This window comes from Artibeus jamaicensis, unplaced genomic scaffold (assembly GCF_021234435.1).
Source record: "Artibeus jamaicensis isolate MK-2021 breed Jamaican fruit bat unplaced genomic scaffold, CSHL_Jam_final contig_519, whole genome shotgun sequence".
Lineage (NCBI taxonomy): Eukaryota > Metazoa > Chordata > Mammalia > Chiroptera > Phyllostomidae > Artibeus > Artibeus jamaicensis.
Window position 1 is genome coordinate 4,259,385 of NW_026521871.1, and position 19,499 is coordinate 4,278,883.

Below are 19,499 nucleotides of genomic sequence, written 5' to 3' on the forward strand. Positions count from 1 at the left end.
GACCACGGTCTGCCCTCAGTGGGTCCAACGCCTTGCACCCTCAGTGGGTCCACCCGCTTCTCCACACCTGGGGTCCGCTCATGGCTGCTGGGGCACCTGGGTCACGTGCCCAGGTCAGTCCGGTGCATCTTTCCTGCCCGACCCTGCTCTGCTACTGGCTATGCCCCTCTTACCGATTTGGCTGAAGGGTTCGTTGTTGTCAGACTTCCGTGTAGTTCAATTTTCTGTAGTTTGGCTGCATTTTTGTTGCTAAAACTTTGTTGTTTTTAAACTTGGTTGTGTGAGAAGGTGCAGTGCTTCCAGTGCTTCCACATATGCCTCCATCTTGGCAGAAGTCTAAGAAGTAGACTTTCATTTCATCGAAGTAAATGACATCATGTAAAAGTGGGGAAATCAGGAACAGTGACTTGACAGAAAAAGGGATTCATTCGTTAGTACCACCAGGTTGAGTTAAAACAAAGTACATACTGAATTAAGGCAAAAAGGACTTGGAAAAGGATGAAAGTGAGGTGGTAACCAATATAACAGACACTCTTATTTCATTTGTCTTTACAATAAAGATGAAAATTAGACTTCTTGAACCTCTTGAAGATTCAATTACTCTCCAGTAGAAATGTGGTTAATAAAAGTATTACTGAAGGATCATTGCACAGTATCTTGTAATCTTGATAATATTTTTGATGAACTTTAAAATTATCCAGTTTTTCCTATGTTCTAAAACAATACAACAACCAGTACCTTCTTTACCATTTACCATATGCCAGGGAAAGTAGACTTTAACCTCTTTGTATTCAAGTGGGACCCTACCCACACAGGCCCTGAGATCTACAAACAATCTGTCTCTCTGGCTTTCCATGTCAATAAAAAATGGCAGATTTTGGATATGTTTGAATTTCAGAAAGTTTAATCATTTTTTGGTAACTGTGCCTAGAAATTCCTTTTTTCTTTGTTTAATTGTAAGTAAACAAGAATGATGAAGAAAGACAAAAGAAATACATTCAAAAATAATACTTGGAGACATATATAGCAAGAAGAAATATTTCAAAGCAAATGAAGTATTTACTAGTAACTTCAGAGGGAAAAAAATTGAAGAAATGCCAGCAAGAAGACGTAAGGAGAAGTGGAAGAGAGTAGGGTCTTTGGCTGAAATGTCCTGCTCGCTGCCCATAGGGGAACATATAGCTGTATTAGCAGGGCGGGTGGACAGTTGAAGAAAATGTCACTGTACTCTGTTTTTGTTCAGTTCCACATTTACTCAAGGAAAAGTTCAGGTTTCCTGATATCTTCATTGGGATTATGAAAATAAAAGCTTTAATATTTCCTTATTAATATATTTATATCTGAGGTTGGTTCAGCATTATGTATAAATATAACACAAGAGTATAATTTACTAAAAATATAATAGGCATTGTTATTGGTTTTTCTGTCTTATTAAACTATTTAGAATAGGTAGCATGTAGCAATTAAATGTAATCTTTTGAGGTTACATTTAGTTAATTAGTGAAGCATCTTCCTAAGAAATGTGTTCATTTTGTTTTTTGAATTTATTATATTATTTTAATAAACATAAAATAAGGTTGAAGAACAAGTTTTAAAAAGAGGACAATTAAAAAAAAGGCTTCAATAAACAATAATCACCAAGGAACTTATTACCTGGATTTTATTAACTAAAATAATGGTTTTTATTTTTATAGGAATAATAGTTGTACAGAAGAGTCTCACATGGCTTACGTGCAAATACCTTCGAAACACTAGTGCCAGGAGGTTTTTTTTTAATCTGCAGCTATTGCTGGGTGAAATTCAGACTCAAAGGTTCTACCATTTTAGCTCTTAGCAAATCGATTTACTAATCCACTCAAGAGTCTATCAATCCTGGAGCCAATCTTTCTACCTATCACCAAAAACCAGGGTTCCATCCCCATTTATAAGAACATTAGACATGTCAAGTAAATTGAAGATCCTATTCAAATCCCAACTCCCTGCCAGTTCTGATCCCCACCTCCATAGTTCACACCACAATCTACTTAAATTGAACAAAGCCTGCTGGGTAAAACCTGCTGAACTTTCCACCCTCTCCTAAGCCAAGGGAAGGTGACAAGCAATGTGCCTGCCAGTCAGTATGTCAAAACAAATGCTCATCAATACTGCGTCTGGTGCTGGCATTAGACTAGATTTGACTAAAAGAGAGACATTTTGTGAGGTAGTTCTTGTAAACCTAACCTTAAAGACTCCTTGTACATCCAATTTAACTAAGTAAAGAGCAGTGGATACTTTCTTTTATCTTACAAAAAACTTAAATATGTCAGACACAATGCACTAGCTTCTGCGTTTAGCCGTGGGTTATAGAAGTTAACGAGGGCCAGCTTTGGTCACTGACCATTGATTGCAGCTGGGAGAACAGTCACTATGGCAGCCTACAGTGAGCTTTCAGAACTCCAGAGAATTCATGAGATAGTAACAGGGTTATGAATAAAATTTTGTGTAAATTCTATATATTTTGTACATTAGAAAGTATAAGACAAATTACTGGTATAGAAAAAATGGTTCTTTCTCTCGAGATTCTTTACTATTTTGGGGGGTGGGGAAGGAATATCAGAAAACAATACTAGGTTCTGAATGAGGCACTAAATGCAAAAAATAAAAAGACTCATAAATATACAAAATTTCACATGCAGTTTCAGGTTTATTAACCTCACATTAGTGGCTATGCCTCCTGGTGGGGAAAAGTAATTATTGTTATTACAGACAGCTTCAGAATTTATATATAAAGTCACCAAATTATATTATCACATAATACAAAATCAATTAACTTTCTATGGCACCCAGAACATTCTTAATTCATGAGGGTAAAAACAAGTAACTGTAGCTTTGAGATCAAACATACTTGGCTAACTGATCACCAGTCCTAGCTCACCAATCGGCTGTGAAGGTCCAGACAGTATATTTTACATAAAGGGTATAATATACATACAAATACAGAGATTCTGACTTTCCCAAACAGAAATTTACAGGTTCTTTTGAAAAACCCACAAGTTCTGGCTAATACTGGCTTATATCCTCAAGGGTCCAAAAACCAAATAGCATTTTGGACAATTCCTACCTTTCACCTGCATGCCATATGGCTGGTTCCTAGAGAACCTGAGTTTATCCCAAATATATACTGTACATAGCCGTGGTGCTTTTTAACAGAAAAAAGCAACCTAAAATGCCCATCAAGAAGGCATCACTAAGATAACCTGCCACATCCACACCATGAGAAGCAAAAAAATTATTGATCACCTACTTGTGACACTAAACTAGGCACTTAAATAAATACTGTATTTTAATTCCTCCAAAAATTCTCACCAAGTGAGTATTAGTATTAAATACCAGTTTATAGGTAAAGAAACAGGATAAATAGATGCCCCAAATCTCATAGCTAATATTGAAATGTGAACCACAGTAACCTGGCTAAGAGGCTAAGCTACACAACACTGAAATACCACGATGAAGATACCTGCTTACTGATGAAAGGAAGGTTGCATCCACCAGGAAGTGGAAATGAGCCTATAAAACTATGTGCAGCAAACTGGCATTTCTACAGAATGCTACGTGTTTGCAGGAAAAATGTATACTTTGCAAAAAAAACAATACTTCCCTTTTAGTTCCTATGTTGTGGAAATTATCTAATTCATAATGTAATTATGTAACAACTATTGGATAATTCCTAATTACAGTAAGAACATATATTACTTTGATAATCAAAAAACTATGAAACCATTTGCATTATGAGAAAAACTACTTTTTATGCTTTCATATGCTATCTTTGTACTTTTTCTGCTTAAAAAAATAAGGTCTCAGAAATGACATTAAATTAGATGCATTGTTGTTATTTTTCCCCAATTTTAAAGTAAATTGCAATAATTGTGAAAAATTTGTAGAATGCAGCAAGATACGAGTAGGAAAATTAGATTTCATTTTTAAAGAAGTAAAGAATATTTCAAAATATGAAAAAATATTCATAATATGTGTAGTGATAAAGCAGGCTATGATCATAATCACTTTGATAATGATTATACTTTCATCTCCCTCAGGCCAAATATTGGAAGAAAACGGATCAATGCCAACAGGGATCTCTCTGTGATCAGTACAAAGTGGCATCAAAACTCAGACTGTAGACTCTTTAATGATTTACACCCAGCCAGCTTTAGGCTCTACGGAGCTTCCTACCAGGGCGACTCTCTTACTTCAGTTTTCTCATGTGAAAAATAGAGGTGCTGGTTATTAACTACTGTTTTCATAAAGTGATGTTTTCATAAGTGATGATTAAATGCCACAACATGTGTAGAGTGCTCTAAGTTCACATAATAAGTACTCTTTGAAAAGATAACTATTGTTGTTATCCCAGGAGATATTTTTGATAGAAAAAGTATCAGGGAATATTGTTTATTTCTTAACACCTGACTCAAGAGGTCCCCAGAGGGACTGAGAAAATGGGATTTTGAAAAATCTCCCCTGAATTATGGGAAAGAAACAAGCTCCTGAAAGAATCTGCTGCTGGCCTGGGTCCTGTTCCCGAGTCGTAACCAGTTTCTTCATAGAGTCTACTTTGGTAGGTTCTGTTTTCATTTGTGCCCCCAAAGACTGTGCTGATTCCTCATTCCATGAGAGTCCCTTCAGAAACACCAAGATCTACTATCACACTCTATCTGCAACCCACGGTGCATTCCAATCATCTGCTCTTCAGATGAGGCACAAAACCAAAGTTCCTTCTAGATATAACACTTCCTCTCCCTGGCCCATAACCTTTTTCACACGTCTCCAGCCCTCTTTCTTCCCTGGGCAGCACCCCCAGCCATGCCCACACTGCGTCCTCTTAGACTTCACCTCTTACACCTCAAGTACTGCCTTGCTCTGTGCAGGATCAGATGAGTTTTGTTAACATGGTCAATAAAGATGAAACTTTCATTTTGCTCTTTCCTTTAAGTTAGCATTTGACAAGCCAGCAATTCCTGAATTCAACTGGTAGAATTTCAGGCATTTTTTAGATTAATTTGGTTGCCCTCAATCAACCATTCAAAGATAGTGACTTAGTAGAAAAAAGGGACAACACCCCAGAGTTTACAAATCTATTGTTTGACTCCCAATCCAGTTCCTGCTTAGATCATGGGATTCTCTTAAACTTTGGAAAGAAAATAAGGAGACTGTGCACAGTGGAGAGGCATGGTGTTCACATCGAGGGTAGACAGCGTTTTATCTGAACATGGAAAAATAGACCATCAAAGTGAGAATTTTTGTTGTGCCTTATTTTTTTTTCATTTACTAGTAATAATGAATAAATCAAAATGATCTGAATTTGATTTTGGGAAATAAAAGAAATGCTGACTTGATCTTGATGTAAATTCTGATGGCAATTCGCTGAGCTGGCCTCTCAGGTGTCAAAAAGTCAAGGGGCTTGTTTTTTCTTGTTCATTACGAAATTTCTCAATGCTTATCACAATGCCTAGTCATCAGTGAATACAGAGAAGGACGAAGTCTGGGATGGGATGAGGGTGGGGCACAGGAGAACCTTCTAGGAAATGAATCTGCAGAGAAATGCCTCAAACTATTCCCAGGCCATCTGCATTAGCTCAAGAATGAAACTGATAATCTCAATGTAAAATCCCTGAAGGTGTCCCTTTTAATTCTTCTACAGTAATTGCTCATGTACATATTAACAGCTCTCAAAAATCTAGACCTCACCAACTAATTAGGGCAATCCGTCTTGGTATGAAGATGTAATGGTTGTTAATACAAGCTACACTCTGGAAGAACAGACCTTAAAAAAGATCAGTTCGGTCGCTGCACGACGAACCCCTCACCTTAGGATGAATGTGTTTATTTCTTGGGGAGTAACTAATTCATCTGGGTCTTTCACATACAAGAGGTAGTTTGGGGGGGAGGATTTGCTTCTTTAAATGTCTGTTTTATGAAGGGATGATAGGTTTTCCTTCTGAGGGATTAGGCTTCCTTGCCTTCTAAACCACTGAGACAAAAAGATGATAGAATACAAGCATGTCGGTTTCTTAATACATATCACTGCTTATCCTTTTATGGGACTGTATACATCAGCAGCCAAGATTCAGCAGTGGACAAGACAGACCTCTCTCTCCTCTGGAAGATTATGTGCTGTGTATGTATGTGTGAGGAGGAGGCGAGTTAATAAACAAGTAAACAAATCAATAAGTAATTTCAAATAGTAATGGGTACTATGAAGAAAATGAAACTAGGTAACAGGAGGGAAAGTGACTGAGTCAGAAACAGGGAGAGAGCATACAATGTTCTAATGGGTCGGATTTGGAAAGGAACGAGCCACAAGAAGAAATAAGCAGGAAAGAACATTCTGGACTGAGGAAATAGGCAGCGAAAACAAGGCAGGGAGCATGAGTGGCAGGCAAAATCAAGCAGGATCTTATAGTACAAGGATCTTTGGATTTATTCAACATGTGATCAGAAACTATTGGGAGATTTTAGGTAAAGAAAAAGTCTAATGCAATTCCTGTATCTCAAATGTTGGTTCCTGGGTAAGAAGTTACATGTGGCATCAAGAGAAATAGTTTAGAAACCTACATGATGCTGATAGCTTGAACCAGGGTGGAAGAGTGGAAAAGAAAACAAATGGGTGAATGGAGGATCTACTACCCAACTTAACCAGAAGATGAGGAGGTAGAACTAATGGTTGACACTGAGGAAACTTAGAACTTGTCAGATCCTGCTTGAAGCACTACATCTATTAACCCGAAGTAGGCCTTCAAGAAGGAGGTTTGTTTTATTATTATTTTGTTTAATCATATTGCTATGTTACATTCTCTTTCAGTGTGTAACATTATGTAAGAATACATATTACACAAATTTCAAATATCACATAATCAAAAAAATTTTTAAATTTGAAAAACAATGAAAAGATTTAAAATATTACAAATTAGTCAGTTATCTGTGATTTCCCTCTCCTTGGTTTTTTAAAATGAAGAAATACAAGATTCATCTGCCTTGATCAGCACGTTCTTCCTTCAAAAAAATCAGAATCCAACCTCTTCTCACTGTACCCCTCTCTGGCCCCAGCAACCATCATCACCTCTTTTGAAATATTGCCATCATTTTCTGACCTCAGTGTTCCCAGGTGTTTTCTATTCAAGTACAGCCAGATCCTTCTAAAATACAAGCCAGATGCTTTGCTTCCCATCTCTCCTGCAGCAAAAGCCACAGAGCTTCCCATGGTCCACAAAGCTGTATATAATTTGAACCTTGACCTTGCGTTGTCAACTGCTTTCCTATTACTTTGCCTATTACCTGCTCAACTAATAGGCCAGGCAGGCTTCTGCCTCAGGACCTTAGTACCTGCTGAAATAAAAGTCCCTTGAGGCCAGAGTAATTTTTCAAGGCTCTGTTAATCAACTGCATGAGCAAACACTGCTGATCATTTAGAAGCTGAAGATGAGTGGAGGAAGAAATTCAAATATTCTAGAGAGCACAAAGGAATGGAAGAGGGATTGACACTGAATTACTTGGGGCAGCACTATAGTATATTCTTGTATGTATCCAACATGGGCTTGGAAACAACTGTATACTTGCCTCATCATTAGCCTCTCATGATGTACAAATAAAAAGAATTCCATGGGCAGCTGAGTTTGGGAGATTCCTGGTTAAATAAAAATTAAGTAGGTTGTTCTAGTGAAATATTTCTTAAAAATTTTACTGTTAGCCCAATATCAAGTTTTAAGAGGAAGACATATTATGCTGTATTTCTTAAACATATCTGACCACAGATTACTTTTTATGCAGAGCATTCAGATCAACTAAAAAGAATCCAGAAAAAATACTGGGAGCATAGTTTTCTAAGGATGCTGCATATATATGGTTATGACATTTCCACCCACAATTACCCTGCTAATAAATAAATTTAAAGAAATAAAGTGGTGAGAAAGAAGAGGGCAAGGGAGGTAGGGAGAAAGAAGCAAATTCAAAGGAAGGAGAAGGCTGAGAAATGTCAGGAGATCACAGGATGAATTTTCTTCCCCTCAAACCTTGGTGTGAACACTCAGGCATAAACTAAGAAAGATCCCTGAAATACTGAACTGTAAAAACCAAAGTAGCAAAGGTGTTAATAGGGAGATTCAGAAATCAAAGCTCTACTTGTGCAGTAAAAGCTGGGATTTCCAAGTTATTTTACTATTAACCCAAATACCTCTCATGTATTAACCTGTGTTTTAAAGCCCTATCTTCTAAGATATCCTCAAACATGCAAGAGATGAAGTTTATATTTTTAAATTAAAAAAGGGTTTTGGTGAATTTGCCCAGCTGGTCTTTGTACATCACAGTAAAGGTACCAAGCAATACCTGTGCTCAACATAGGGACAAGTCATGCATTCCAAAGGGTTCTGCTTTGTGAAGTTCTTTGCCATTCCCTTACATGGAGGTCCTATGATATTCTATGCTGGGAATTTAAAGGAGAGACAGAAAACAAACTTTCATTCAATTTTGTTAAAATTGATTTGAGAGAGGAAGAGAGACATCAATTTGTTATTCCGTTCATCTATGCATTCATTGTCTGATTCTTGTATGTGCCCTGACCAGGGATTAAACCTGCAACACTGTCCTATCAGGACAATGCTCTGACCAACTCAGCTCCCCAGTTAGGACTTGATCAATTTTGACTTCTTTCTATTTCTTATAAATCTGATTGTCCTTTCTGAGTAATGGTGACACTAAAGACTTTGCTAAAGGCCTTAGATTTAAGATGGTTTAAAACATTCCTGCTCAAATTTTGACAGGACCAAAGAGAGAGAGAGAGAGAGAGAGAGAGAGAGAAAGGAAAAAAGTGGAAGGAGGGGCAGTTTCTAAGCCATATTCCTATAAATCCCCTTGACCTGAATTTACAATACACCTGATTTGGCCCACCGAGGTCTCTATATTCAGTGCACAAAGTACTCCCCAGCCAGTTTTATTTGAGTTCCTCAGCTTGGAAATGGATTCTAACAAATCCATTTTGGGAACAATGTTCAATAGCTAGATAGGTAGATAGATAGGAAAAACCTAAAGGTATTTATAAGGAATAAAACTTGTAGCCCATCTTTGGGGAAGCTTTTAAACAACTAAGTCAGATCCCAGTACAAAATTGAATTATTTTATGTATTTCTTTATTGGTTTGATAGAGAAAAAGTTTGATAATTACCACAAACTAAGCATAAAAATCCCTTCTAAAGAATTTGTTAGTCTTTTGGTGAGTTTATTGTCCAAACTGCATCAGTGTGCTCTGGCCCCTCCCTGCTCCCTATCTGCAAACTTCAGTATAGCAGCCACTAGGTGAAGAGCTACTGAGCATTTGAAATGTGACTAGTCTCAATTCAGGCATGCTGTAAAATACACATCAGATTCAAAGACTGAAAAAAAAGAATGTGAAATATCTAATAACTTTTTATACTATTACACATTAAAATGATAGTATTTCAGTATATCAGATTAAAAATAGTTCATTAACATTAAATTTTGGTTGATTTTATAAAAATTATTACATAATATGAATTGTATAAAACAAAGTATTGAAGTAAAAAAATCTATTGTTTCTTTGTACCTGTTTTCAATGTGACTACTTGAAATTTAAAATTACAATGTATGGCTCACATTATATTTTCTATCAGACAGTGCTGTTCTATGTGCTTAAAAAGAAACTGAAATCAGAACAAGAAGAAAAAAAGAAAAAAGGATACTGTAAACAGCCTCTTGCACAACTTGAAGTATTCAAAAATTTGCATTATAGGCATTCCAGGAGAAGAGAAAGAGCAGAAAATCAGAAATTTTTTGAAAAAATAATAAAAAAAACCCTCCCTAATTTGGTGAAGGAAATGGACATGCAAGTCCAGGAAGCACAGATTTTCCCAAACAAGATGGATGCAAAGAGGCCCACTCCAAGACACTTCATAATTAAAATGCCAAATGTTAGACAGAATCTTAAAAGCAGCAACAGAAAAAAAAAAAAGCAGTTAGTTACCTACAGGGGAGTTCCCATAAGACTGTCAGCTGACTTCTCAAAAGAACTTTGTAGGCTAGAAGGGATTAGCTTGAAATATCCAAAGTCATGAAAAGCAGAAACCTACAGCCAAGATTGCTCTACCCAGCAAAGATATCATTTAGAATCAAAGGTCAGATAAAGAGCTTCCAAGAAAAGCAAACAACTAATGGAGTTCATCATCATCATCAATATTATAAGCAGCAGTTAAGCTTCAAACAAAATTATTTCCATTGCATTCGTGGCTCTGAAAATGACTTAAACCACTGACAATAAAACCAATGAAAATCACTTACCAAATAAAAAGAATGTTGGGTCAGATTTTGGAGACACTAGAGCCAAGGTTTAGAAGTACTAACAGCAAACCTTGGCCAAGTTAATTACCATACCAGAAGCTCAGTTACCCTGTCTTTAAGATGGGAACTGTAAGAAAGCTCCTCTCTCACAAAGCTGCTAAGAAAAGTAATGAGGCAACATCTGGAACATTCATGACACAGGTAATGTTTATTAGATAGTGTCTATAGTATTATCACTATAGTCACAAGTACAACTCCAACACCATCCCTGACACCCTTAGCCTTCTCTTTGGTTGTCTGAGGGACCCCTGTTTCTATATTGAGAAAATCTCTAATTTAGTGAGTTTTCATTTTAGAGAATATCATCTTTTTGTCTGTAGTTCACAGTATGGTTCAGTTACTTGCATTCCACATGTCAGTGGCACACCAACCAAGAGTCCTGAACCAAGTTCGCATCTGAGAATGAATGGGTATGATGAGGACTGTCAGATGTCACAGAGACTTTTTATACCAGGGACCGCAGCTGCTTCTAACTTACAAAACCAGTTACCAGGCTCTGTACAAATAGGCATTGGTTCTCCACTGAGCATAATCTAAGTAAAGGGGACTCCTCATATATTCTTCACTAACATGGGACAGACACATATAAGATCACCCAGGTGGAAACAAAAATATTTCACTAGTAAAGGATGAAACATTCTGCTCTAAAATGGAATCTTTATTTCAATAAAGTCATTAATTAAATTTCAATCAGTTCCTCTGCCACTGGATGGAAATCGCTATAGAGGTAAACACAATTGACCACATCACAGAGTAACACACACCAGACACCCATGGAACAATCTCACACTTCCAGTGTCCCATTGATGGGGGCAGGCAAGGCACACAGACACTGTCTTGAGCGCCACTGACAAAAGACTCTCTGGGAATGAAGCAATGTTTTAAAGAACATGTAAATTAAATTTCAGGACTTTAAGTAAAGAACAAGGCAGGGCAAAAGAAAACATGTGATTCTATTTTCAGAAAGTACTCTATCTCCCTTTAATGACAGTTCTCTCTAATGACAATGCAAGATAGTATCAAGCTCACAAAGACGGTAAACAATTAATTATTCTGTGAACCAGAAGGTTGGTTTCATAATTTTCAATATAATTAAAATCCAAATCATCACCTGTGTCCTCCGGAAACCTTTAACTGAATAGGAATCCATTTCTTACAAGAAATATGGACTGAAGGAGGAGAAGGGAAGGTTATAAACCCTCACTTCTAAATCACCGATATCACTAGCTTACATTAAAACAGACAGGGGCAGCAGTCATCTATGTTTGGAAGAACTCAGAGTTAAATAAAGATAAATAGAATTCTTCAATGCAGAACTCTTCTAAGCCTTTAATATGCCCATGTATAAAACAAATCTCCAAGAAGGCACTGAACAATTCTAAATATACTTCCAGCAAAACAGAAGGGATACAATAAAGAGGGCTAGCCAAACTGAACATTTAATCCATGCTCTGGACAGCAATGATCAACCTTTGGTGTCTCTGGGCCACACTGGAAGAATAGTTGTCTTGGGCCACACATTAAATACATTGCAACACATAATCACAAAAAAATCTCATAACGTTTTAAGTAAATTTACAATTTTATGTGGACTGCATTCATAGCCATCCTGGGCTGTGGGTTAGACACCCTGTTCTAGAATCTCAGGCCACTGAAACCAGGGACCAATGTGGGAGCTCAATCTCTGGCTAAATTGCTCCACATGTGAGTTGTGTAGTAGCCTTTCATGCTTGCATGAGTGTAGAGAGGGTGACACTGTGTGAAACCTTTGTGTGTGTCACAGATGCATGAGCTTACCTGGGAGAAGGAAGGCAGATACATGTTACGTGGGATACAACCTAGAAGTATCATCCAACATTATCATCTAACTGGAATGAAAGAGAAGCATCAGAAGAACCAAGATCCACTTATAGAATGAAAGGCAAATCATTAGTGTGATCTAGGCAGGAAGGTAGGAGCTTGGTAAACAGGGCAAGTACAGGAGCAGGTCAAGGGAACCTGCTCAAAGACATGGAGACTGAATGCAACTGCCGACCCAAAAAGAATGTTAGAACAAAAATGAATCACAGAAAAAGTCAGCCTAAGACTAGCGACTTTCTGCCCACTAACACACCCTAACTTTGACTAACGATTTGGTGCACCACCACAACACAGCAGGGAGGAAGACGAGAGTAGCACCTGGACACATCAGCCTACCAAGCAGACACATAACTCACTGTGCTAGTGTCCTGGTCACAGCCGACTCATGCTCTTTGGGTCATGCTATACAACCAGTTTTTAAGACACAGGTCTATAAACCCTTTATTAGTAATTATGAAATCTCAAGAGCTTCTAAGACCACAGGTGTTTCATTACTGTTTTATTTATGATTTTGGTGCAAAAGGTAATTTGGCAGTTAAACCTAATATGAAGATATGTGAAGCTCTTTGGGATTTTATTATTTCCTACTTAGTGTGAATATTCAACTGCATGCTGCAGGAATGTTAATGTATTCAAGGAGTATAGTCCCAGACCCTACTACATGTCCTCAGTAATATGTACAGCATATGTACATAACACCTTTCTAGAAGAGATTCTGAATTCTAAAGCATCTGGCCTCAAAGGCTTCAGCTAAGGGATGGTAGACCTACACCATATGGTAATGTGTATTTCATATATATCAGGAACAAAGCCTTTGACTCTGCTCACTTACTAAGATGCTCTAAACAGGGCTGAAATGAACCAGCTGTGAGTTTCACTGGAAAGGGCACACACAATCAATATGGATCAGTTAAGCTTATTGAAGACTTCAACTCATAAAGCACCAGTAAGTCTGAATCAACAATTCCCGCAATCTATTATTGTAATAAACAAGATTTTAATTACCTCAGACAACAAGCATGCAATGAACCTGCACTTTTATAGACCTCTAGACATTTTATCTGGAAATTTCTTTTTGCATAACTCCAAATTCAGTTATTAGTGGAAACACCACAGAATCCAATCCCTCTTTCGGCCAAGATGGAGGTGTAGGTAGACACACTGCCTCCTCGCACAACCAAAATAAAGACAACAACAATTTAGAAACAAAATAACAACCAGAATTGACAGAAAATGGAACCGTATGGAAGTCCAACAACCAAGGAGTTAAAATAGACACACTCATCTAGACTGGTAGGAGGGATGGAGTTGGGCGGGCAGCCGGTTGGAAAGGGGTTGCTGCAAACAAAAGTGGTGATACCGGGCTGCTGGTGGACCAGGCATTCCCACATTCACACAGATAAACCAGGAGAAACTGGGGAGCGAGACAGACCATGCAACCCAGGGTCCCAGCACAGGGGAATAAACCTTCAAAACACCAACTGAAAACACTTGTGGGGGTTGAAGTGCTGGAAGAGAGACTCTCAGCCTCACAGGAGAGTGCACTGGAGAGACCCACAGGGTCCTAGAATGTACACAAACCCACCCACACAGGAATCAGCACCAGAAGGGTCCAGTTTGCTTGGGGGAAGCTGTGGAAAAGGACTGAAATCTGACAGACAGCAGAGCAAGCGCCATTGTTCCCTCTCAGATCCCATGCCCACATATAGTGTCACAACCCAACAACTGGGTTGCCTTGCCCTGGTGAACACCTAACGCTCTGCCCCTCATATGTAACAGGTGCAACACGACAAAAAATGGCCAAAATGGAAGAACAGATCAAAGCTCCAGAGCAAATACAACTAAGCAATGACGAGGCAGCCAACCTATCAGATACACAGTTCGAAACATTGGTAATCAAGAGGCTCACAGAATTGTTGAGTATGATCGCGAATTAGATGAAAAAATGAAGGCTATGCTAAGTGAAATTAAGGAAAATGCCCAGGGAACCAGTAGTGATGGGAAGAAACTAGGACTCAAATCAATGGAGTGGACCAGAAGGAAGAAAGAAACAACCAAACAGAAAAGAATGAAGAAACAAGAATTCAAAAAAATGAGGAGAGGCTTAGGAACCTCCAGGACATCTTGAAATGTTCCAACATCCGAATTACAGGGGTACCAAAAGGGGAAGAGGAAAAGTAACAAGTGGAAATCTTATTTGAACAAATAATAAAGGAGAACTTCTCTAATCTGGCAAAGGAGATGCCAGTATATTTCCTGAAATAGACTTCCAGGATATCCAGGAAGCTCAGAGAGTGCCAACGAAGTTGCACCCAAGGAATCATACACCAAGGCACATCATAATTACATTACCCAGGATTAAAGTGAAGGAGAGAATCCTAGAAGCAGCAAGAGAGAAGGGGACAGTCACCTACAAAGGAGTTCCCATCAGACTGTCAACTGATTTCTCAAAAGAGACCTTTCAGGCAAGAAGGGGCTGGAAAGAAGTATTCCAACTCATGAAATGCAAGAACCTACATCCAAGATTGCTCTATCCAGCAAATCTTTCATTTAGAATGGAAGGGCAGATAAAGTGCTTCTCAGATAAGATCAAATTCAAGGAGTTCATCATTGGCAAGCCCTTATTATATGAAATGTTAAAGGGACTTACCTAAGAAAAAGCAGGTAAGAAAACATGTATTGTAAAATGACAGCAAACTCACAATTATTAACAACCACATCAAAAACAAAATAATCAAATGACTAGAACAAGAACAGAACCACAGAAATGAAGATCATGTGGAAGGTTTGCAACAGGAGAGTGGGAGGAGGAGAGAGGCGGAAAAGGTACAGAGAATAAGTAGCACAGATGGTAGGTAGAAAATCGATGGGGAGAGCAAGAATAGTATGAGAAATGTAGAAGCTAAAGAACTTATGACACATGGACATGAACTAAAGGTGGGGAATGTGGGTGGGAGAGGTTGTGTAGGGTGGAGGAAAATGAAGGGGGGGAATGGAACAACTGTTATAGCATAATCAATAAAATATATTATAAAATTCAATCCCTGTTAGAGTCACATGAACATTAAGTTACCAATCACAGAATAGGGCATGAAAATGGGATAGAGAGAAGATTTAGGGAAGGATAGAAGCCACACTAGATAATTGTGATTAGACAAAAAACACAAATTCCAGTAGCCAAGCAAGAACTAGAACAGGACACTATGATATCACCGTTTTAATCTGAGAATATCCTGATTCTTCTGACTTCAGATACTGAATGACATCTGCAAAGTCTCTTTCGTCATGTAAAGTAATATACCCATGGTTTCAAATAGTAAGTGGTGGGTGTTTGTGGGGGGCCACAATCCTGCCTACAAAAATCCCCACTGTTAACTCGTTATTCCTTAAATTTACCAAGTATAACTTTGCTCATGTCCTTTGTATATTCATATACAGGCTTTGCATATACAGGCGGGCTCCAATTAATTTCTTCCATCTTAATAAATATCATTTAGTAAGTATTTTATATCTTAATAAACATCTGCCTCCACAGAGGTTGCCTCAGTTGTGACAAATGTTCCTCTATCAGAGATAATACCACATCTGATACGACACTTATTTTACATGACTACTTGTTCAATTTCTTTTGTCATGACTAGACTGTAAATACCTTAAGGGTAGGTAGTCTGTCCTTCTGGTTCAGCTTTTTGTAACCTGGCATCTACAGGGGGAAAAAAGGCACTTAAAGAAAAATTGCTGAAAGGCAAGCCATAAAGGTGAATAGTATGTGGCAGGGACATCAGAGGGTCCAAATTGGGTCTAGTCTCCTACCTGTGGCTTGTAATCTAATTCCTAATTTCTTATCTAGCTTTAACTGAGCTACAAAGAATGCTGGCTATTGAAGGGCTTTGCCTTTATTTTTATAAGGACATTTATTTTTCTATTAGACTGGATATTTTTGAGTGTTGGAACTACAAGTCCAGATCTATGATTTCAGCCAGGAAAATGTGGAGAGGTCTAATTTCTGATATGGACAAAGTTGTAGATGACCTCCAAGAATTCCTGGGAAGCAGCAAACCTACAAAATTGGGTTTGTTGCAATTTACCCTCAGGGAACAGATCCAGATTCTTGTGGGGCATATGCTTAAAACTGCACCCTGCAGAGCAGAAGCACTGAAGCAGCTGTGGAAATACCCAATATTGTGACTTTATCTCAGGAGGAATCTAAAGGAACCAGGCCCAATGATGCTCTTACCCATAAGGCAAGGTACATTTCCTCTCTAAAAACCACAAGAGGATGAAACAACTTCTCAAGCAATGAGTCCTCATTATTCAATTGTACTTAAAACGATACCACACAAGTAAAGGAAGGTTCACTTGCACTAAACACTACTTTCTGTACTCCACAGGCTCACAACTGTGACATTTGGGACAGGGCAATTCTTTGCCATAAGAGCTAGCCTATGAATGACATTTTTAGGGGCATCCCTGGCCTCTACCCACTAGAAATGAGTAGCTTACCATTGCCCACAATAGTGGCAATAAAAATTGTCCCCTGACAATGTGTAATGACCCCCCCTCAAGGCAGGGCACTGTCCCCAGATGAGAAATATGCTGTATTCTCTAGTGCAATCTTCAACAATGTTTCCCTGACACAAAATACAAGAAAAATACTCTCCCCAATACTGATAATTTACTACTTGATACCTTAAAATTTTCTTACTTTTACTTTACTTCCTTAAACAACAATGTAGTTACATGAAAAATAAATAAATAAATCAAGTCTGAGATGTTCAAATAGCACAAAAATCTCAGGAAAAGCTGATATTAATAAAAAGCTCAAATAAAGAAATTTAACATAAAATATTACAGACATGTTTTAGGCAAAAGTAAGTGATTTTTCTGTGCATATTTTAGAGTAAAATTTGATCCCATTTCCTTAGATCTCTGAATGTCAAGCTCCTCTACCTATATCCACAAAGCAATTTCACTCATTTATCACATTAAAAAAAAAAACAAGCTATGAACTAGATGGGATTGGATGAGAAGCCCAATGAACATAGGCAGCCTTACCATCCGACATTACTTAAAAGAAATAAATTCAAACAGCGTGGTCAAATGATATGTCTGGGCATCGTAGCTGCCATTTCTCATCAGCTTCTGAATTTCATGGCACTCTTGGAGTAAAAGAAAACCACAATATTCATTTAAAGTAGTATTTCCAGAATAATATGCATCTAGCCTATGCATTTTTCTAGAACTAAACAGGAGGAGGAGATAGGCCCATCTTGGCACGAATGGATGTGATTAGTGAACAAGAGGAAGTTCCTAATTGTCGGCTCCAGAATTCTTTCCCAAGGCAGCCGCCAAAGTAAGTTTTCAAACTTTTAAGTATGAGTATTTAAGTATTTGTCCAGAACAACGTTAACTGAACAAATGACAACTCTATTCTAAGATAAAAAGGTTCTGGAACAAAGCTAGTTGGATACAGAATATGGCTTCCACTCAAATTGCCCACTGGAACTGGTCAGCAAGAACAGAAGGGAAAACCCAAATTTTAAAATAAGATAAAATCTTGCATCTAGGAATCAAGTTTCCCAAGTACAAATAAAGCTAAGACTTCAAAAAGATGATTTATTCAATTTAAAGGAGTGGGCGAAAGCCCATTAAATAGAAATCCTATTCATGACACTTATAATTAGTGTGAGGAGGTAGAACAGGAGTCCCACAGATAGATGAATCCTAGTACAGAGAAATTTTGATAGTAAGAATTTTTTGTGTGCTGATTGCAGGGTTTGGGATGGGGGTATAAGGTAACTAGGTAATAGTGAAAAAAATACAATAGAAAAGAATTAAATTGTTTTTCAGGTAAACAAGAAAAAATATGAAACACATTCAAAGAGTAGTTATATCTGGTTTCTCCAGTAATCATGCATGCATAAAAAACAAATTTTATATCTCTATATATCTATATAGAGATATATATCACCTATAAACAAATGTTATTCATTTTCTCATCTTGTAGGGATCTTCACTTACAGTTCAGGATGCCAAAAGGGTCCATCAATGGGCATCAAAAGCTAAGGGAACTGATGAAATCCTATAAATTATGTACAAATCTGTGTGTAAATACATCTTATTTTCTACCGTTGGGGGAGGCTCAAGTATACACAAGATTATCAAAGTAGGTCATGACTTAACAGAAGTTGCAAAACATTGAGTCGTTATTCCATGTGTGGATCCAGCCACAGACTCGAATGCACAGCCTCTCAGTTCTTCACAAATTTATAAAGGTTTACCACATGGGAAATCAAACAACCAACACATAATCAACAAATTCAATTGTCCCAGCAAAAGAATATTCACATCCTGATCATTATTAAAGGTAAAAATAAGGTTAGCAATGGGAGGAGCATTCTACCCACACCCAACATGAACAAAGGAGCTTAGAGAATTGCTCTTTGCCCCCTCTCTCCTTTACCAAAAAGAAAGACACAACCTACTGCACACAGACCTTTTCTGCCTAGCAGCACAGATCTCTCAGAAAACTGACATGGAGGCAAAATGTCACCATCGATCCCAGCAAAGTTAACAGGGAGTCAAACAACCAATGGCCATAGCCTCTTTTTCAATAGCTGACAGGAACAAACAAACTTTTAAAAAGCCTTAAAACAGCTTCCCTACTGAAAGAAGGTACTGAGAGTGTTATTCATACAATGAAAAAATGAAGTCACCTGAGTTTCATACAAAGTTTTACTTTTAGAAAGCAGGCTTTCAAAAATGAACAGGGAAGACAAACTCGGTTGAATGAAACAAATGCTTGAAAGTCACTGACCAGTCGTGAACTACCTAATCCATGATATCCGTGATGTCTACATGCTTAAACAAAGCTGAGAAGCTTGAGGATGCATGTCCACCTTTCAGGCTCTACATGAAAGATTTCCAGAGACAGAGGTAGGCACAGGACAAGTTTGATTTGAATAACAACTAGGGGAAAACACAAATCATCTCCTTAATGTCAAGACCCAAGGCACAGCTACCGTATGACGTCTGGGGTACCCAGTTTCTCTCACCTCAACAGGGAAGCGCCTGCCGTTGATACTGTGTTCAGAGCCTGCAGAGCCGTTGCTGTGGCCCCAGTGAAACTCGACCTTCTCCGCTTTGAATCTGCCCGGCAGGCCAGCGCCGCTGACAAAGTAGTCGTCTTTCAGAAGGATGGCAACTGTAGAAAATGGAGGGAGAGAGAAACAAAGTCAATTTCAAACCAAACTTGAAAG

The 19,499-nt window shown here is 38.0% G+C and overlaps 1 protein-coding gene across 3 annotated transcripts in view; it reads right to left on the reverse strand.

Annotated features, from left to right (window-relative positions):
- The window catches only part of PTPRG (protein tyrosine phosphatase receptor type G), a 720,169-nt gene that overhangs the window by 263,441 nt on the left and 437,229 nt on the right, over positions 1-19,499 (reverse strand). For all 3 annotated transcript variants that reach the window (XM_053669375.1, XM_053669374.1, XM_053669376.1), the window contains exon 4: positions 19,296-19,444. In XM_053669375.1, the coding sequence (XP_053525350.1) occupies positions 19,296-19,444 (149 nt within the window). The remainder of the gene's footprint in view (positions 1-19,295; positions 19,445-19,499) is intronic.